The sequence below is a fragment of the Salvia splendens genome, chromosome 5 (genome assembly GCF_004379255.2).
Source record: "Salvia splendens isolate huo1 chromosome 5, SspV2, whole genome shotgun sequence".
Taxonomy (NCBI): Eukaryota; Viridiplantae; Streptophyta; class Magnoliopsida; order Lamiales; family Lamiaceae; genus Salvia; species Salvia splendens.
In genome coordinates this window covers 1,494,157-1,515,977 of record NC_056036.1, presented here as the reverse complement: position 1 = coordinate 1,515,977, position 21,821 = coordinate 1,494,157, and the positions used below count along the sequence as shown (strand labels likewise).

At 34.1% G+C, this 21,821-nt stretch overlaps 4 protein-coding genes and 1 long non-coding RNA gene across 6 annotated transcripts; 2 read left to right on the top strand and 3 right to left on the bottom strand.

The window, feature by feature from the left end:
- Positions 1-1,499: 1,499 nt before the first annotated feature.
- Positions 1,500-4,687, bottom strand: LOC121805400 (probable eukaryotic translation initiation factor 5-2). The gene is made up of 2 exons (XM_042205235.1): positions 4,543-4,687; positions 1,500-3,444 (listed from the first exon to the last, which is right to left on the bottom strand). The coding sequence occupies exon 2, from the start codon at positions 3,099-3,101 to the stop codon at positions 1,767-1,769; it is 1,335 nt and encodes a 444-aa protein (XP_042061169.1). The 5' UTR covers positions 3,102-3,444; positions 4,543-4,687; the 3' UTR covers positions 1,500-1,766.
- A 1,696-nt stretch (positions 4,688-6,383) lies between these two features.
- On the bottom strand, positions 6,384-8,335 carry LOC121802120. Its single transcript, XR_006050741.1, has 2 exons — positions 8,068-8,335; positions 6,384-6,886 (listed from the first exon to the last, which is right to left on the bottom strand). It is a non-coding gene; the product is annotated as an uncharacterized LOC121802120 (long non-coding RNA).
- Positions 8,336-9,630: 1,295 nt separating this feature from the next.
- Positions 9,631-12,877, bottom strand: LOC121801809 (eukaryotic peptide chain release factor subunit 1-3-like). Of its 2 annotated transcripts, none has more exons than XM_042201225.1 (3): positions 12,762-12,877; positions 10,128-11,614; positions 9,631-10,040 (listed from the first exon to the last, which is right to left on the bottom strand). In XM_042201225.1, exon 2 carries the CDS (start codon positions 11,576-11,578, stop codon positions 10,265-10,267), a length of 1,314 nt encoding a protein of 437 aa, XP_042057159.1. In that variant the 5' UTR covers positions 11,579-11,614; positions 12,762-12,877; the 3' UTR covers positions 9,631-10,040; positions 10,128-10,264. The 2 variants fall into 2 exon arrangements, with proteins under 2 accessions (XP_042057159.1, XP_042057160.1); XM_042201226.1 differs by having other exon boundaries at positions 10,128-11,619; positions 12,762-12,793.
- A 2,666-nt stretch (positions 12,878-15,543) lies between these two features.
- LOC121804650 (beta-1,3-galactosyltransferase 7-like) lies at positions 15,544-19,050 on the top strand. The gene is made up of 11 exons (XM_042204280.1): positions 15,544-15,843; positions 15,934-16,033; positions 16,324-16,382; positions 16,456-16,658; positions 16,731-16,794; positions 17,249-17,321; positions 17,402-17,522; positions 17,610-17,697; positions 17,782-17,907; positions 18,182-18,291; positions 18,470-19,050. The coding sequence occupies exons 1-11, from the start codon at positions 15,755-15,757 to the stop codon at positions 18,616-18,618; spliced, it is 1,182 nt and encodes a 393-aa protein (XP_042060214.1). The 5' UTR covers positions 15,544-15,754; the 3' UTR covers positions 18,619-19,050.
- Positions 19,051-20,646: 1,596 nt separating this feature from the next.
- On the top strand, positions 20,647-21,117 carry LOC121802619. The gene has a single exon (XM_042202298.1). The coding sequence runs from the start codon at positions 20,647-20,649 to the stop codon at positions 21,115-21,117; it is 471 nt and encodes a 156-aa protein (XP_042058232.1).
- The last annotated feature ends 704 nt before the right edge of the window (positions 21,118-21,821 follow it).

Here is a 21,821-nt window from a genome sequence, read left to right as displayed (position 1 = left end):
TATTTTTGTGGGACGGAGCTAGTAGTGTATTGTTACATTCAAATACGAGATTCCTTAAAGCAAATAAAATTAATGTACTCTATTCTTTTAAAAGTGCATGTGTAATTTTATTGTAATATTCATTTGTCAACTATGAATGTAGTTTTTCCATTTTAACTTTGAAGACGTAACTCTTTATATTTTTTGACCATTTAAGCTAAAAAAGTTTAATTAAATAGGGGAGTATGCACCACTATCATTTATTTTAACTGTGGGCCAACAAACCACTAACCAAATCTATCGTCTCTATTCAAATTACAATCCCTCAATATCTTTCTTAAAATTTGTAAAAATATATGATCATATGACAAAAATTATTTACACTCAATAAGGTGCTAAAGCTTTGAGAAATAATTACTCCATAATATAACAATTGAATCCAAATATAAAATTCTTTGAGCAAATTAATTAATTTGAAATACATGTACCACTATATATATTAAATTAAATTATCATTGACTATGATAAGAATAAAGTTTATAACTACTTGATTTGGCAGTATTTTATTTTTACAATTTGGATATGTCAATTATCACCGTGTAACACAATTTTGATCCACCAAATGTTTTGACAATTATTACTACTACTAAGAGAAACAAACCCATGATTTCTATTAGTACTAAAAAAATCTAGTCATCTAACAATTTCTTGTTTCAAATTCAATTATTGCAAAAGTAATTCTCATTTTATAATTAATACTAGCATTTGTATAGATTTTCTTATTTGTAGAAGTTGTTCGAGCTTGTATCCAAGGGTGGAACTGTTAAAGGACTTATATTTGTAAGTTTTATGTGACGATTATCCCAAAAAATGATTTCAGTCCAAATAATACTCATGACCAATTATCCCATTTATTGAGTCCAAATTCTATTAGGGTTGGACCGTTGAATAGACAAAACGATATAATAATATTGTGTGGTAACACAAATGAATTAATATACAAGAAGATAATATTTATTTATTTTTTTCAACTGAAGATAATATTTATATTGGATTAAAAAGCTCATATTTTGTCAGAATAATTATTAATTATCCGTGTGTATGTTATTGGGCTTCTGGTCGTGGCAATATATTAAAAAACTTATGGGTCTAATTTAAAACTTATGGGTCTAATTTAAGTATGGTGGTCCATTTGACTGATAGAAAAGACACGAAAATTAAAATATTATTAATCATCCAATTATAAAGTTTGATTCAATCCTGATCGATTTCATAAGCTTTATATGTATTTTGTGCATTTCTTTTTAGTTTCAAAAGTTATTTGATTATGTTTTCTAATATAATTGAAACATCATTTTATACAAGAATCAGACAATTACGAAAGAGATCATTCATTTTATATAAGAATCAGACAATTACGAAAGACATCATTTTTATATACGACTCAAGACAATTGAATATTATGTGATTTATAGACAATTAGATGAGAAATGAAATGCCAAATTGGCAACGCATTCATGGAAAACTCAATAATTCAAGAAAATGTCATTAATAATAGCAAACCAAACGCAACAGAAACACTGAACAGTTTCTTAACACTAAAAAGATGTCTTCCAAGACGCCAAACACAAACTTGAACCACTCCACAATAAAAACCTCACAGATTCAAAGACGATGACAACAATAACTCAACAGCGTTGTACGGACAACACCGTAACGACACACACAAGGTAGAACATATAATTATATAAATCGGAAATTGAATTGCAGAAAATGCAAGGAAATAGTTACTCTTCTTGGGATTCAGACTCTGCGCTCTGGAGCCATTCAATGAATGGTTTGACATTCTTCCAAATTGGAGAGCTTTTGTTGCCACCAGCCATGCCCTTCTCGAACCATTCCACGATGAACTCCTCCTCCAGCACATCGCTGTCGTACAAGGCTTTCAATACCAGAGCGACCTCCTTCACAGCCTCGGGGGATGCCTTCCCGCAGAAGGCTTCAATGGCGAGGAGCAGATGGCGCTGCGAGTCCTCATCCTGAAGTGCAGCGATGATGTAATTCTTCTTCTTCATGACATCTTTGGAGAAGCCTTTTCCAACTCCTTCAAATAAGGCTTCGAAGTAGGCGTTCACAAGCTGCTGGCGAGAGCCAGAGAGAGACTTCAGGAATGATTTGATTTGGGATGCAGAAGAACCCCTGTTGACATACTCCTTGATCAAGACAAAGAGTTCATCTTTATCCGCAGCAGCTTTCCCATTTGTCTCTCCATTGGATTTGGATTTCCCTTCTCTCGCAGGGGAGCCCTTACCCAATTTAGGCTTATCCTCATTGGCAGAGAGTATGACCATACTAGCAGTGACAGCATTCAGCTGTTCTTGGATAGTTTGTTGTGCAGCCACAGCAGAAGTGTCAGTCTGCCACTCAACGTCATCATCACTGTCTTCAGCCGCTTCACGATCATCCTTTTGGCTAGCAGCTGGAGAATGGTCCTCGTCGGAGTGGGATTTCTTCTTTGAAGTTTTTGATACTGCGTCCTTAGAACTACCAGAAGGAACCTTCTTCTTTGCAGCCTCTTTCTTTTGCTTCTTGAGTTCTTCATCAGCTGCCTCTCCTTCCTTGAGTCTCTCTTTCTCTGCCCTCCTCAACTTCTTGTCCTTCCCTCCTCCTTTCTTTGACTCAGGAGGGTTCTTGATAATGAATGTTGTGAGCTTGTCCCTCATATCAACCTCTGATATGAATCCACAAGCAGCACATTTGAGATTGATCATCTGCAACTTAGTGATGATAATTTCAGTTTCAGGGTTCCCACAACCATAACACTGAACAAATTTCTTGATGAAGTTCTCAAGAAGTCCAGCAAGCTTTGAAGTATCATGAGATCCATTGACGTGGGAAGTTCCCGTCTTTTCATCAAACTTGGATTGAGCTCCAAGCTCACAGCCAAAATACTTGGTCGTGTAAGAGGCAGGCCTGCTCAAAGCTTTTGCAATGTCAACCATATTGACTATGTTGGTCTTGATGCCATTACCACGGCCCTCGATTTTTGTGATCATCCTGGGCATCTTGTACCTATAGAAGGCATCATCCTTGTTCCCAGCACCAATGTTTTGCAAAGCCATTTTGAAGGTGTTGAAAACAACAATCTATATCAGTAGGCAAGTGAGGCGTCTTGTTCGGTCAGAGTTACTCCTTCAAAATCGTATGAATTCCACAGAAAAGGAGCAGGACCTGAAAACTGGCAGTCTTCACTACGTACTTTCTGACCTTGATGTGACTTGAGAGGCATGCAACCAACTAGACGTGCAGAATTTCTATCCTTTTTCCTCTGTGGAGGACAGTACTCTCCAAGCAACCCAATTGATAGTAAAAAGGGAGATGCTTGCTCAGACATAAAAGAAGTTGCTGACTTGAGACGCTCCACTTTTGCTGACTGCAATCACTGCAAGTCCACAAGCCAAAGCCCTGCACACAAACATAAGAGTTCAAAACAAGGTAACAGATGAATTGGTGTATCAATTCCAAAAAAGTAACAAAAACAGACAAACATCCAAAACATGAATGTCACCATATTTTTCCATATCATGCAGTTATAATCTGAATAAAAAACAAGCTAACAAATGTTAAGCAGGCTCTAAAAAACAAATTACACATCAATTGCAGTGTTATCATCCATAAACATTGCCACAGTCAACAATATAAAAACTTGAAACAGATTAAGCAAAACAGCATGTAAGGATTCACATAATTTCCATATATACATATAACAAACCAAAAATTCAATCAAACTAGCAAAACTAGAGTTTTTCCAGCTTAAAATTACTATTAAGGTGTGAAGATTATGTTTGGGTTGCTGTTGTTGATCCTAGGTGTACTCATTAGTACACCTAGGATCATCCACAGCAACCCAAACATAATCTTCAATCTCAATCCCCAGATTATCCCTTTCCAGTTACACCTCAGCATAAAGATCCAATATTCTTTGATACACGTTGCCACACCAAGCAATAAGACGAGAGTTTTCATGTAATCATAAACCAAATCAGAAATACAATCATCGCACTAGCAAACCAATGTTTTTAAGCTTAAAATTACTAACAATGTATGAAGATCTAAAAAGACTAATCATAATCCAGAACAAAACTCATCACTATACCTAGAAACAAACAACCCAACCCAAACACAATCCCAATCCCGATCCCCAGAAAATCCAATTCCAGCTGCACACAACCAAAAGGTCCAAATCGGAAAACCGACAAATTCAAATCAAAATCACCTAAAGCATGAAATTTCAGATTAATTCTAAGCTCATCAACAAACACCAAGCTCAACAATCCGAACCTCAATCAAATCGAGCAGATTCAATATCCGAAACCCGAATTTCAAATCAAAAGCAAATCCATATCGAAAGCCCCCGATTACACACAAACTAGAGACAGCACAATACAAATCGGCGATACCACCACTCATGACGAATCCAATCGAAAATACATAAAATCGAAAACAGCAATTACAAAAAAGCGATAAACCCCGATTATGGAAGAAAAGGCAAAAGAAAAATACCTTAGTTATGCTGAGAAGAGAGGATTACAGAGAGGGAAGCGAGCAGGAGAGAGAGGATGGAAGAGAGGTGAGGAATTAGGGTAGGAGAGCGAGTGGTTGAGGAGAATTGGTGGAGATGGAGTATATATAGAGAAGTAGGAAACCCTAGTTTGTGAAGGATTAGGATTTTAGGGCTAAATAAAATATATACTCATAACCAAACACAGCCTATCTCTCTCTCAAATAGCTCTCTTTTTCTACTCCTATTTTATTGTTTTTCTTATAATCTTTCTATTGTGAATTATTGAGTCGACATAGTAATGATAGGATAAAATAAAAAGAAACAGAAGATTGGTGGGAGATTGCTTTATTACATACGTCAAAATTAAGAGATATTAAGATGGTGATGAATATATGAAATCAAATTCGTGGTATCGAATATATTGAGTAATTAGTACTAATATAATTGACAAATTAGAATGAAACAACGTGATCAATTTTCACATGTGGAAATAGTATAGTAGTAATATTTTTCTTGTTGGCGATACAAATTTGGTTACTGAATTTCGATCATTTAAATACAATTAGTTAGATGAATCATGCAATATAGATTTGTTCTCAACTATCTCATAATAAAATAGTTTGGTGAAAGTATAACTTATATAATAGCCGAAAAATTGTACGATAACGTCATTGATGGTGAATTAAGCAATGTTGTCTATTTATAAAGAAGACTAGATTTTTTTTGGTTGAAAAACATGAACAATATTACACTTCGATGATCATAATTTTTTCACGATGGTTAATCTAAAATTTATAATTTTTTGACTTATTTTTAAAATTATAAGTTGGACCAAAATTTGATAACACTTTTTTACAGTACATTATAACTAATTACTTAGATTATTTGAATATAATAATTATTGTGAACATCATATTTAGATATAGTACATATTTATGAAATCCTCAACATTCCAACTGAAGTTGAATACTACAAAAAATCGATATTGATTTGGTTCGTTTAGCAATAAAAATAGTGACCAGTCTTAAGAATTTTGTACTACTCCATTTAACAAAAGTTATTTAGTACAGCCTTGTGAAATTAAGATAATATTATGAAGATAATATTTGGTTAATAACAATCTTGATAATGTATGATATAGATTGTTAGAGTCTAGGAGAATCATTATGAAGATAATATTTGGTTAAATAATTGTAGTGTATGACACTACATAGATAATGTAAATGTTGTGTCTTTATTAAATCAAAATGGAGTGACACGAATATCAATAGTTTAATTACGAAATCATTTTGTATCATGAGTGTATTACACTTGCAAAAAGAAAAATATATTTGCTAAGCTTATTGAAAGTATTATTCGGATATCCATGAAAAAATTTGTAATTAAAATATTATAGTGGCTTGATATTTGCTTTCCACGACATAGAAAATTCCTTTAACTTTTTTTGTACAATTTGAAATAATGCAAACCACTATATATTAATATGATACTCAATTTGGTTGCATACTCTGATTTCTGATAGTATATGCTACGAAAAACAATATTAACAAAATAAAAATGAATTTTTATGAGCTAAATTATTTGAAAAATCATAAAATTAGATTAACTTCTAATCAACCATACGACAACGTTTTTTTCATTATTGAGAGCATCACTCAACCCACCAATTGCCATATCCTTTTTGGCATGAGATCATTAAGAACAAATCCAACATTCATATTTTTCGGATTGGTTTTTAGGTTTGCAAGACTAACCAAAATTGGACCAAACTTTATAATTCGATTCGAAAAATAAGAGCACATAAATTCGAAAGCTGAAAAAAAAGAGCTTTTAATCCATCAATGTAGAAGGCTTTCTTTGATACACGTAGATAACAAATCAAGGCAATGGAAATCAGTAGTAAAAACAGAGCATTACAAAAGCAAAGATCGAAGTAACAAGACAGGAACAATCAGAGAGAAACAAGATCAAAATAAGCAAATCCGAGTAATATAAAGAGGTCGATCACAACAAAAATTGTAAGCAATCAATGCACGTAAACAGCAGCAAGGGTAAAGACCAAAGAATGGATCAGCAAGAGAATGAGATCAATGCAGGAAACGCGTTGATAGCTCAATTAGGACAGGGGAGCAAGAGTTTTCGGGCTGAAGTCTAAATTGCTATCCAATACTAGGATGCAATCCCCGCCTTTTACAACATACAACCCCTCGCCATATCATGGCAATATTAATATAGAAGAGGTTGCGAACGTCACAGTGCAAAACTCGAGCATGGACAAGGGCCCTCTTCCGCTATACTAGTTCCACTCAAGCCCCCCAAACCCATGGACAACAGCATAGTTTCCTGCTCATACCTTTTACTAGTTGCCATCATTTCCATGTTAAGTAAAAAAAATTATAACTAACAACGAATTTCATTCAGAAAAACTTGAACTTGAACATAGGGATTCTTCATATTTGCAAAATTCTGGACAATTTGCAATACAAAATAGACTAACGAACAAAAACATTACTTTTTCTCAAAATCAACTTGTAAAATCAATAATGTAATACTATATTTTTAGCATTTTAAGTAGGCAGTGAACTCACAACAACAACCACTTCTATCAGCTGCACATAACACTTTTCATCAAAAACAATCGACAATTCGATACACATAAAACACACGTCTATCAGCTAAACAATCAATACACGTGAACAATCACATTACGCATTACAACAAAAAAACAATTGAGAGGCAATAACACTTTCGCCTAAAACGCCTAAGGGTAGAGATCAATGAATGGATCAGCAAGATAATGAGATCAATGCAGGAAACATGTTGACGGCTCAATTAAGACAGGGGAGCAAGAGTTTTTCGGGCTGAAGTCTAAATTGCTATCCAATACTAGGACGCAATCCCTGCCTTTTTCATACAACCCCACGCCATGCCTAACTTACGCATGGCATTATTAATATAGAAGAGGTTGCGAAAGTCACAATGCAATATTCGAGCACGGACAGGGGCCCTCTTCCTTTTATTAGTTTCACTCTAGCCCCCTACCCCATGGCCACCAACATTGTTTCCTGCTCATACCTTTTACTAGTTGCCATCATTTCCATGTTAATTCATGAACAATATTTCTAAAAATCCTTCATATTTCAAATTCAAGCATTGGGCTTCTTTGTATATGCAAAATTCTAGATAAATTGCAATGGAAAATAGATGAACAAAAACATTTCTTTTTTCTCAAAACCAATGATGTAAGGCATATAAACATTTAGCATTTTAAGCAGGCAATGAACTCACAACCTAATGTTTTAAACCACATATCAAACACCCTACTACCTAAACAAAAAGGGTAACGAGGGAACAAATCAATGTAATCAAAATCAAAACTTGGAACTACCAACATCAGCGAGCTATAGACATAAGCTTATTCAAAACTTTTAATTCGAAAAAAAGGTAAATTTGCCTCAAAACCCAAGCAATTCTAGCATCCGATGAATTTGCAGACCTAGACTTGCGTTGGAGTTCAGGCTTACTTTTATCGAAATCGAAATGCCGATTAACAAAGATGTGTTCTTTTAGGAAATGTGGCGGAGCTGCGGAGGCGCACGGCGGCCGATTTCGCAAATGAGAGCCTGAATAAGAGGAAAGGACCGAATTAGGGTTTAGTCTATGGCATTTTATACGGTAAAATCTAAGTTTTTTTTTTCATGTAGTATTTTAAATCAAGATCACGTTTTTATTTGAAATTAACTCCATTAGTCGAACCAAAATAATTTTAGAAATTTTTAGATATGTCATGGGATTTTTTTCTGAATTAAAAATTATTAGTGTTTTTCTAATTATAATAAAATTCAATCGAATATAAGCCTTTTATTCTCAAGCATTCAACCTCCAAAATTAGAGTTTCTTCTGTAGGCAACAAATTTTTTTTTACTAGCCATCCAAAAATATGAATTTCATATACTATCTGGCCATGCAAACGTTAACAAATTTCAGCTACAAATTATAAAAAAAATTGTTATTTGTATTGTCAGTAGACGAAATTATTTTACTGTGACTGAAGAAAACACTCGACTTCATAGATAGTTGTGTAAAGTGATTGTAAATAATAGTACCTAGTATTGTAGTAACAATTTGTGGTAGATTAGTGTGGAAAAAAATGTTCATGTTTTCATGGAATGGACAAAAGAATCGTTTATGTTTTTAATGGGGTTAAGAATGTTATTGTAACAATGTGTCGTATATTAGTGTGGACAAAAATGTTTGTGTTTTATGGGATGGACAAAAGAATCGTTTGTTTTCAATGGGATGAGGAAACTACTCCTCCTTCTGTCCGCGAATACGAGTCTCATTTTTCCATTTTAGTCCGTCCACGAATAGGAGTTGCGGTTCACTTTTACCATAAATAGTAATAGGATCACACATTCCAGTAACTTATTCCACTCACATTTCATTTAAACTAATATATACAAGTGGGACACATATTCCACTAACTTTTTTTCACCCACATTTCCCAACATTTCTTACTTTTCCTAACATTTTTTAAGACCCATGTAGACGTAGAGAATATGTATCTTTAAATAAACACTACCCGTTATGTACCAACCCTCGTAATCTTGAATTTCTTAAACTAAGGTGGTGTTCAGTTTTCAAGATAAAATGATATCAAGATACAATCTAGGATAAAGTTGTGAGATTATTTTAGTCGCAAATGGTTAGTTATAACTAATTATCTCATGATTATTCATCTAGAATTGAGTTGTGGTATGGAATATCATTAACCAAAAACACTACAATTTAATCCCGAGATACAATCTTGCACTACAATTTAATCCCGAAATACAATCTTGCAAACCGAAAACCCCTAAAAGTTGATTAACATAGAGGATAAAAATTTTTAAAAAAAAGACAAAACTTTTGAAAGCAAATATATTTACATTTTGAAAGACATGTCTACTACTAAAAGTTTATATCCATCAAAATTCATGCACAGCTCGTATTAAAAAGAGAGTATTAACTAAAAAGACTATACCTCAATACCTCATCATATTATAGCATAATTTGCTAGAAACTGTACTCAGCCACAATCACAAATGTAACTAAGACTTTACTGGCAATTTATATGACCAAACCAAACACATAATAATACCATGGTCGAAATCTGCCGCATCAACAAATGCAGTTCTTATTACATGACACTAAACTGTTCCCCAACACAGCCGGGAAGTAAAGTTCAAACAAGACACAGAAACTCAATTTAAAACAACCCGAGCATTAAACATCAACATAGGAAATGTTCGATCAAAACATCATCTCCATAACTCATATAACAATACGACTCCAATATAAGACCACCTCATGCAACCGTGAAATACGGCCCTCACAGACAAAGCACATAGGGCATCCCTATATTACCTCCCCCATGCGGCCAAAGCACGTAACCAATCATAATATATCTTCCTTAAGCACCATCTCTCTTCCCTTCCAGATAGGTTTGACCATGATCCTGCATCAGGAAGACGGAGAAAATAAATTAGAACAATATTTTTGCATAGAGGAAGCATAATGTTTAGAAAATGGAGGCAACAGAGACCTCATCTTGCTTCGCTCCATCTTTTTCTTCCAATATAGTCCGAGCGGAATAGTCGAGGGGCGAGCCCCCCCGCTCCAGTGCAGTGCCTCCGCTCCATCCCTGCAGCCTGCACTGGGATTAGAAAAGTTGATTGATTGCTATTCAGAATCTTCATAAGCTTCTCCATCATCGGAAAGTTCATCAAAAGCTCGAACATCCAACTGATAGCGCAGGATCCCTCCTATTCCTCCAAAACCACGGCAGAATTGCGACCCTTCTTGTGATTTGTTGGTGACAAATTCAAGAGTGCAACCGAAACGTCTATACTCATTGGCAAACCATTCAAGCAGCGACATCTTTTCCTGAACCTCTAGTTCAGCATTTGTAGCTGGATCGCGGAAGTTACTTTGCACAGACTCCTGCTCCTTGTCGAAGTGTTTAATGAGAACTTCACCGCTTACAGTGTTCTTCAGCGTGTTTCTGGTCATGTCCAGATTTTCCCAAACAATAAGTGTCTCAACAGCACCCATTTCAAGAACTTTCAATGTGTCTTCAACACCAAAAACATACTTTCCAGTATCCTGACTAATCTCCTCAAAGTACTTGCCAATTAAACGCTTCTCTTGTATAAACTTCACATTGGAAAGGATCTCAGCAGACAGCTCAATTGCCTGATTGAAACCATTTTCCCCTCCATAAGAAACATCCACCACATTCAGAATTTTCGCCTGTAGACGAGGGTCGAACATATCAGACTGACTGAGCTCGGTTTTGAAGTCGGCAGAACCAGCCAGAATGAGTCCAGAAACATTGGGTTGGCTCGTCTGAGGATTGATGTAAAATTGGGTGGCAAGCTCTGCTGTTTTCCGAACATAGTTATGGCGCTTCTCCATGCGGAGACGAGCAAAACGCAGTGCAGATTGTCCTCCTCTTCCATGCTTCTTAGGGAGGTCCACAGTAAATTTGTGAAGAATCTCCCTAGTATTACCACTCAGTGTTCCAAAGAGAGTCCCATTACCATCCATAATAATAAAACCAAACTTATCATCAGATTCCAAAAGTTCATTCAGCGCCTCGGTGTGGAATTTGTTGTCGCATAGATAAAGAGATGCATTTATTGGCCTGAATGGCTCAAAGTCAATTGTTACCTTCTTTTCCTTCCCGTCATCAGTAACAATGGTTCCGGTGTAGAGAACGAGACCATTCGGAGGAACCTTGTTGTACAATTTCAGCCTCTGCTGAGCTGATGTAATTGCACCAAGAACAGATTGGCGGTTGACTCTGCTTTTGATGTTAGATGCAGTTCCGAATTCATCTCCAAGCATCTTGGTGACACGAGAGACTTGATCGCGAGGAGGCATGATAAGAGAAATCATGCTGGTTCCATTGCCTCGAGCTGCTTCCAGTGCCTTGATGAGTTTCTTGATTTTCCATATCTCAATATTCTTATCAGTTTCGTGACCATCAGCCATTGTTCTCAAATGGGAAATTAAAGCCGCAGAAATGTTCTGCACTTGATCCAACAAGAACAACTGTTAAACAACCAACAGAATTCTGGTGGCAAAATGTGTACTAGTAAATAAAGCTAATAAAATAGCATAGCTAGTTTGATCTGACAGCTGAGACATGAGATTTGTGTTATGAAAGTACTACAAGCCAATCATAAATGTTAACACAAAATTTGATAATGAGGAAAAAAACAATGGATCACCACAATCTGGTGAGAGTAAAAATGTAAAATATAGTATAAAATGCCACAACCATCAGCCATCCCTTAAAATTATTCTTCGGACCCATAAACTCTTTAAAATATGTATGTAACAACTACAACTCTACAAGGACGTACAACCAAGGTTCATATGCCAAGCCGTTCCATAATAACAAGTAAATCAATAGCACAAGTTAGTCTCGTGAAATAAATGGTGGAACTTGGAAGGAAACATCTAAACATGCACAAAGATATTGTTGGCCCAGAGTATTGGCACACCGAAAATACACGCATACCATGTGCATATGGTAGTGAAAACAAACTCATGATCTCGAAAATAGGTACAGCAACTGATGAGAAATTAGTTTCTAATTCACATATGTTTCACAGCAAGGCAAACCATGCATCTAACATACAGTTTCCTTTTAACAAATAATTCTGACATCAGAAATTTTAAACAAATTCAAGTTCAGCACAACCAAGGTACAAGAAACAAAACCAAAAAATATATATATATTTTTTGAAGGATTCTGAGATAATTCCAAGTGGATCAACAATTCCAATGAACTACGCCTATTTCTGAAAAACAACTACATAATCAATTACTGTGCATGACAAACATCTCAATTATGCCAGAATTATACGGATATAGGGCTTTGAATCAGCTAAAATTAAATAGATTCATGCAAAGCATATAAAAACCCCGTGATTCCTTCGAATTATACATAGCTCTGCTGTGATCTAAATCCGCGAAAAATAATCGAACAGCTCAACAAAAAGCAAAAACTATATGTCGATCAAACGTGTATGGAGCAATCATCGGATACATATTAAAAATAAAAACACTCTCAGAAAAGAAACACATCAATCAGAAACCAAAAATCGGATACCCAGATATTCAATCAAATATGTAAAAACAAAAAAAAGGGCGAAAATCAGAGAATTACCTCGGACGATGAGAGCAAAAGCGTAATGGAGACGCGGCAGCAGCGGTTGTAGATACCGAAAACAATCTACCAAATATATATAGTGTGAAAAAAGGGAGGAAAAAAGTAAATGAAAAACCCTTCTTCAATTAGGAATTGTACACGGCGCCTCAAAAATGCCAAAAAAAAAAAGGAAAAAACACTTTATTTTAAAAAACCAATTTTTATTTGTTAGGATTTTGTCTTTAATTTTAAAATCCAATTTTTATTTGTTAGGATTTTTCCTGTAAAAAGAATCTGATTCCTTAATTTATAAAATCATTTAGGATTTTAGAAGTACACTTAATCTTTTAAAATCTAGTGTTTATTTGTTAGGATTTTGTTTGTGAAAAGAATTTGATTACTTAATTTTTAATTTTTTTTTGTTTTAATTTTTAATCAAACTGAAAAATTAATTAGAATACTGACAATAAAGAAAGTAGTATAGTACAACTTTAAACTTTAGATTCCTAACTTTTATTAGGTATTCCTTTTTCCGATTTTGAAGATTCTTATATAATTAGATGGAGTATTTAATATAATATATAATTTTATTACTTTACACAATAATTATTATTATTACTACTACTATAAATATAATATAAAAGTAACAATTATATATTACTATTATTATTTATACTATTAATTTTTAGTATTATTATACCATAAAATAATGAATAATATATTAAAAATTATAATATAATTATCTATATTATCAATCATAGTATAAAATAAAAATAATAGTTTATTGTAATTTAAACTAATCATAAATTATTAATGAAATTTTAAAATTATAAAATCATAATAATAACCATAATTATTATTACAGTTGTAGTTGTTGTTTATTGGTACTATTATAAAACTTATTAGTAAAATCTTAAACCAATTACTAAAATTATATTATTATAATATAATTAATATCATAATTTTTTAATAAAATTTTTATTAAGAAAACATTTAATATAATTTTAAAATTATTGATTATATGATTATTTATTATTATTTTAGTTTAGTATTGAAATTTGTAAAACTTAAAATCTTGAATTTTTCTAAATTAAAGTTGTTAATAATCATATTCCAAATATTTATTTTTTTCATAAATTATTTTTCTTGTTAGCTTTACTTTTCCGTAAAAAACATGACCTTATTGTATTTTTCACGTATATATGTTTGGAAATTCAGCTTTTTAGAGAGTATTCGATGGTCGATTCTTGGATAGCTAAATCGATTAAGGTAGATTATTGATCAATTAATAATTAAGAAAAAAATTAGTTATACTATAGCTAAATAAATGAAAATATTATAGATTTAATAAAATATTATAAAGATAGTTATTTATATGTATAGTGTTTGTTTCTACCCATAGGTGTTGTAGATTTTTTATCGTGGCCAATTGATTGGGGTTATAGTTATGAGTTTGGATTCGACACAAATTCTTCCTTTCACAACCCTAATCCCTAATCCCTATGCAATTGGACAAAGTTCAAAATCTATTTATTCATAAATAAAATTTAAAAGTTCAAAATTTATTTATTCATAAATAAAATTAATAACCCATGAGTTAAGAGAACATTCCGGCCACAAAGCCCATCTTCCAACCTATTGGGCTGAGGGTGGATAGATGTTTATGATTCTGTGTTATTTTCAAGTTCAATTTATTTTCAATTTCATTTAATAGCATGGTGGACATGGATCCCTTGCAGTGGCAAAATGAACGGCAGGGGCTGCTGTGCAGATCAAAGTCACTCATTTATGAATAAAAGAAAATAATCTAACTTAATAAAAATTAATGGAGGGATATGATCTGCACAACAATCTCTGCTGTGCATTTTGCCACAACAGGGATCCAATCTCTAGCATGGTTCCAAAAAGTGTATATTTTACTCATATTTAATATTGGTCTTTTTAACAATACATGTGATTTCTCATAATTCCATAAGTTTTTTTTAGCCTAAATAGTTTTGAATTTGAGAAGAGAGAACGTGCAATGTTTCATTTTAACTGGTTTTGATTCTCACTTTGTATTATGTGTGATTCACTCACCCAAAGTTTTAAAAAATACTAATGGAGAAATATTTACCTAAAGAGCTTGATTTTAATTATATTTATTATTGCATATAGACTCTTTCACTTTCGTTCCTCTAAAGAAAAAAAAATATTTTGGGTGAGGTGTGTCAGGTACTTACTCCATTATCAAGTTAATAAATAGACCATTAAACAATCTTCCCTCTTATTTAAGTGCCTAGTAAATACTCATACTATAACTAACCACTAATAAAAATATAAATATGAAACTGCAGCTTCATTAAATGTAATTAACATATCATTTATGGAACTTTGATTTAATTTACCTTATAATTCATATTTTCGGGAAATTATGTTTTTAGCACCATTTATAGTAAAAAAACAATTTAAATGACCGCAAACTACTCTATAGCATGATATAGATTATAGTTACATCAAATAACCCCATTAAGATGAAATTAAATAGTTACAACACAATAAATTTAACATTCAATAAGCTAATTTGACAAATTGTGACACTAGCATATCTGCATATGACACATGACCCACCTAACTTCTTGCCAAACATAAACTCAGTCAACAATTCTTCCAATAAGAGTATTACTTACTATATTCATCCAAAATACTAGTACTACTATTTTAATTATGATATGGGCCAAAATTTGAAGAAAATTGATAATTCTGGTGGCAACTTGGCAACTTTTAATAAAACAAGAATTCGAATTTTCAAATTAGACGTATTTCACATTACTATAATTATCTTGTGATTTTATTCCCGAATTTCAATAGACATTCTTCCTCCATTTTCTCCCAGCTCAATCTCAATCTCCGAGTTGATTCATCCCAGATTTCGAACAAATAATTCAGTTCGAATTCTGGATTTTGCCTCTTCTCCTTCTCCTTCGTGATTCCGTCTACCGAATCGAAGAAGGGGAAGAAGAGAAGAAGCGATGAAGGGTAAAAATGCCAAGGTTTCAGCGAAATGGATTCCCATTTTCTCCATTTCCTTCTTCCTGATTGGCATGGTTTTCACCAACAAGTGCGTGATTGCTGCGAGAATTCGTGATTTTCTATTGAAGATTTTGGGGATTTAGGTGTAATTATTGATTCCGTGTGGTTGATTTTGCAGATTTTGGGTTTCGTTGGAATCGAATAATCAGCTCATAACTCAGCAGAGAAGGGATCAGGAGCTGCAGATCGTCTCCGAGGATTGCAATACTAAGAAAAAGGTTGGATTTTTATTCTATTTTTCAGGTTAGAGATTCAGTTTTTTTTGGATTAGATCAGTTAAAGTTATCTTACTTTCCCTAATCTGATTGCTATCACTCCCATTTTTGCCCAAGATTCTAAAGCCCTTTTTGATTCAAATATCTCTAGTTTTTTGAGGCACTTGTGAATTGCAAAAATTGTCATTTAAATCACAATTTTTCAGAAGTTATGGATTTGACTTGAAATTAACGGTTATCCTTATAAATTTTTATGTATTCAATTAATTGTATATTTGTATGTACATCTGTAGAAGGCAGAAGATAGGAATGATGTAATGAAGGAGGTTTATAAAACACATGAAGCAATCCAGTGAGTTGTCTTCCCATATATAAAAGTATCAAAGCTAAATGATGGGTAAAATCTAATTGTGATGTTGATTCAGAGGATTGGACAAATCGATTTCGATGCTCCAGATGGAGCTCTCTGCATCTAGAAGTGTTCAAGAGAAGAGTAGAGACGATGTCCCTTTGCCAACTGCTAATCAAGAGCCTGTCAGGAAGAAGGCATTCATGATCATTGGTATAAACACGGCGTTTAGTAGTCGAAAGAGGCGTGATTCTGTCCGGGAAACTTGGATGCCTCAAGGTAACGCGTCTGAATGGAAGCATATTCTTGTATGCTTACGAGAAAATGATCTGTGATTGGTTGTGTTTTCAGGTGATAAACTCCGCAGATTGGAGGACGAGAAGGGGATTGTTGTGAGGTTTATGATTGGCCACAGGTATATGCTACTGCTAATCGTAAAATTGGAAATTTTGTGCCATTTAATTTTCTTCTTTATATATGCTTCCTTAAAATATTGTAGAATATTATAGAATTTCCTAACATTGATTTCATTGGTTTGAATATTTCCTCTTTATCTTGATTCTTACCTTAAACTGTGAAGTTTGGATAAGAATAAGTTTTGGAATTAGTCCTGCTAGGTTGTGACATAGATTGTGAGATTCGAGTACTCTTTAAGGGACTATATTGATGTGAATCGAGGACATTATAAAAAATGTAGACGTGGATAGGCATTATGTGACAGGAGGGTATTGTTGCTAGTTGCTGAATAGTTCTTCGCGATTAAATGGACGAAGTCCAGTTTTCCATTCGATGATTTTCTGAATATTTTTTTTCAAATGTTTACTGCATGAAGTGAAATGAACTAACAGGGTAGCTTCTTGATTGATCAGTGCAACGTCGAACAGCATATTGGATAGAGCTCTCGACTCCGAAGAAGCTCAACATAAGGACTTTCTGAGGCTGGTAAAAAACATTTCTGCCCAACACCCTTTTTTTGTTTTCTCCCTCATTGAAAACCTTCATCGCGTCATAAAATATTGCAGGAGCACATTGAGGGATATCATGAATTGTCGGCAAAAACAAAGATTTTCTTTGCAACTGCAGTTGCGAAGTGGGATGCTGATTTTTACGTGAAGGTGGACGATGATGTTCATGTTAATTTGGGTAATTGCCCCCTGCCATTAATGCCTCACCTTCATATAGTTCCGTCTAAATCTTTATCTCGCAATTGAACTGTGTGTGATCCTACAGGTACTTTTGCTGCAACTCTTGCTCGTCATCGATCAAAACCCAGAGTCTACATCGGTTGTATGAAATCCGGACCCGTTCTTGCTCAGAAGTAATCTTCAAGACTCAACGAATTGATACCCTTTCGTGTCCCTTAATTTTGGATTTTTACTAACTGGATATGTTCTTTCTGTAGGTCTGTTAAGTACCACGAGCCCGAGTACTGGAAATTTGGAGAAGACGGAAATAAATATTTCCGCCATGCAACTGGGCAGATTTATGCCATTTCGAAAGATCTGGCAACTTACATCTCGATTAACCAGTAAGAATCTCCTGCTTTTGGTCTAACACACTTGTGCTTCTTTTGTTTTGTGCATCAACTGGTATTTTCGAAACAAAACTCTTTTCTCATGAACACAGAAAGCAATTGATGAAGCTAAAAAACTCCTAAAACAAAGTTGGAGTTTTTCATTTTTCCTATATTTGGTTTATAGTTGCCATGATAAGTACATATGAAGAGGCGTGGTGTGTAGTCGAGTTCGAATTTGCTTTCTATCCATGCAATTGCAATATAACACGACAATTGCAATCTGTAGGCACATACTGCACAAGTATGCCAATGAAGATGTGTCGCTTGGTTCTTGGTTTATTGGTCTTGAAGTCGAGCACATTGACGAGCGTAATATGTGTTGTGGTACTCCGCCAGGTATCGTCTTCTATACATGCCATCTATATGAGAACTTCATAGAAACAGAAAAACGAAAAAAACACTACTAATGGGACACAGAAAAGTGTGATAAAGGATCACGTGTGTAATTCCAGGCAAAGATAAGCTTCTCCACTATAATGCCTCGAGATTTATACTTCGTGTTGCCAATTTGCAGATTGTGAATGGAAGGCACAAGCAGGCAATGTGTGCATCGCCTCGTTCGACTGGAGCTGCAGTGGAATCTGCAAATCAGTAGAAAAGATCAAATTCGTACACGAACAATGTGGTGAAGGAGAAGAGGCCCTTTGGCATGCTTTATTGTAGGATCTCTCACACAAGAAAAGAAAGAAAGAAAAAAGAAACGCACGCAGTAGACTGCACAAGGCTCGTAGATCATCAACACCATCATCACACAGCAAGACTTGTATGCGTATAAACAGGTTGTATACCTTACTCAAGATATTTCTTCAAATACGAATAGACGAGGAGCTATATTGAGTAGACTACGTTTCTCCTAGCCGGGTTCTTTTTCATGAAATGGGAGGTCGGATACATGTATACATTGTTTAGATACTTGAGAGAAACGCGAACTTGCACGCGTTTAGTAGGAGTAGGGCTGGTGGTTTTCGCCATTCGAGTTTGTTGTAGTGGCGGTGGTAGTGTTTCTGCATTGTTTGTGGAAGCACCTTTGTTGGATTTTTGTTGCTTGTATGGACTACTATAAGTTTTGTGCGTGCCTATTCATCTCTTCATCTATGTTCCCTTGTCTTTTTCGGAGGAACGGGGCCGAATTCCATCCTTGGCCCCGAGCTGACCGATACATTCCTTTTTTTTTTGGTAAAAAAGAATTATTTTCTCTCCTACTTTATTTTTCATTATATTTTCATTTTTTTGTGCTTTATTATTTTCTGTGCTATTTATTTATTTAATTTTCGGAAATGTATTACTCAGGTGAGTTAGGTCAGGATGGGGAAGAATTATTTTTTTGGTATCTGCGCGATTAGAAATGTTTCACGTTCACTTGTCTGCTAATTAATTGGATCACAGACTAACAGTAACATAATTTTTTTTCATTTATTGAAAATTAAAGAAAAATGACAAAATAATCTTGTTCGTTTGATTTGATTAATCCATTGGATCTGCAAGCAGAAATGAAAATATTAGACAATACGATGACAACCTGCAAACACAAGCAACTATAGCTTAATTATTTTAATTTTGTGTCAGTTTTTGCCTCTTCAAAACCAGGCATCACATTGATGTAGTATTTTTTTTCTTAGTAAAAGAAGACAATTTTTTTTTTAGTTTTTCCATATACAGTCGTAGTAACAATTAGATCTATATTTATTTACCACGAGCAATCTATTTTTCAATACTCCATATATTAGAATGAAAAATATTTATTAGAGGAATCACGTGTTTTCCACATGATGTCGGCTTTCAAGACGCGTGTCCACCGCCAACCATGTGCCAGGCTTACACCATATAGTTTAATTTATGCAATTTATTTTGGAGAATATGGAGTTAAAAATATTTAAAGAATTGTAGATATTTATTTTTGTTGTTCATTTAACAATTTAAGTAATAGAATTGGCTAATTTAAGCAAAATTTGACTAACACCATATAGTCTTGATTTATGCAATTTATTTATTGGAATTAGATATATTAAAGAACTGCATATTTATTTTGTTGTTCATTTAATAATTTAAGTACAAAAATTGTCTAATTTAAGCTAAATTTGTGTCAAGAGTCCGATATTAAAATTGTTGACATGCGAATATTTTATATATTCAATACCTTAAGTTTTATTCGAAGCAATGGCGTTCTTACATTACCCATTAATAATAAAAATAAGTGTAAATGGATTGGAAAATCCATGAATTTTGGTAATGATCCACTGCACAATTTTAAAATTAGTGATAAAAATAATAATGCAGTTGAATTATTTGTTAAGTATATTAAGAAAAAATAGTAAAATTTACAGGTAATATGTAGAAATTTTCAGACTCATACAATATTTACTAAAATACAATTCACTTAAATTAGATTCCATGACAATATTGAAAGAAATACTATCAAAATTCATTAATATATCGTTGGCAATTTACCTTAAAAACAAGATTATATTTTTGTAATTTATTGGTTGGAAGGTCATAATGATTCATACTTTTGGTGCCCAAAAAAGACACGGTAATTAATTTCCCTTCGAGACACGAGTCATATTTAAATACAACTATATATCTACAGACTCGAATCTCGATCCAGCCCTTCACATTTGAATCTACCATTCTCAAAAACACACACATATACATAAATACACACATCAACACACACACAAAGAAAAACAAAACATGGGGAGCGTATACGACCGCCGCTGCCGCCAGCAGCAGCAGCTCATCCACCACAAAACCATCTTCCTCCCACTCTTCTGCCGCTTGTCCCTCAAAGACATACGCCGCCGCGATCCATCCCCCTCCTCCCCCAGAGTCGGCTGCATGGGCCAACTCAAGAGAAGCAGCCGCCGCGATCCATCTCCCGCCACCCCCCACAACCGCACCTACTCCAAGCTCAGGAAACTCTTCTCCAGCAAAACCCTCCTTCCCTCCACCACCGGGATTAATTGCGGGAGTAGGAAGGTGAGTTCGAAGGATGATAGGGCGAAGGTGGTGGATGTGGGGGAGCTTGATCCGCCGCTGCCGGTGGTGAAGAAGGCGGAGGGGAATGCGAATCTGTGGAAGAGGAGATTTAATGGGGCGCCGATTCAGACGTTGCAGATCCGAAACATGACTCATATTGCTGCTTCTCCGCCGCCGACTGTGTGAATGCATCAAATGTAGAAATAATTCCAGGTGATTGATAATCATATTTTGTTACCTCTAGCTCTAGTTAATGAGGCTGTAAATGGATTCAACAATTTTTAGATTCTTTTTTAAATATTTCTTAAGTACAGCATGCTTAATATTTTTTAGATTATGCTATTGTCCCATTTTTGCAGTTCATGCTTAATATTTTCTACTGCATGCGTACTAAAAATATGTACTGCTCTGTATATTTTTTTTGTCACTACTACTAGCATTTAAGGAAGTTGAAGAATTAAATAAAGTGATGACTGATACAGCATCAATATTACCCACGAAGATACTGGGGTGAGTTGGATCTTGCTAATAAGTTCTGTGTTTTTCAATTTAATATTACCACTGTTTGACTGTACTTAATGATAAAATTTGTTTTTTACTTCAAACTGAATTATTGTGATTGCTTACAAACTAATTTTAAATCCAACTAAACGATTAATAACATGCGCTTATTGGTCTGGCCACGATCAGCAAAGTCGAATAGAAGTAATACTCCAAAATAATAAACTCAAGAATTTATATCTAATAAATGTTATTTCAGTATACGTATCACACTAAATCATAATATTACAATATTAAAACAAAAAGTTTTTTCTTTTCAAGCCCTAGCAACAATAATATTAAAACAAAAAATTACTACTACTAACATTTTTACAAAAAAAAAAAAAAGG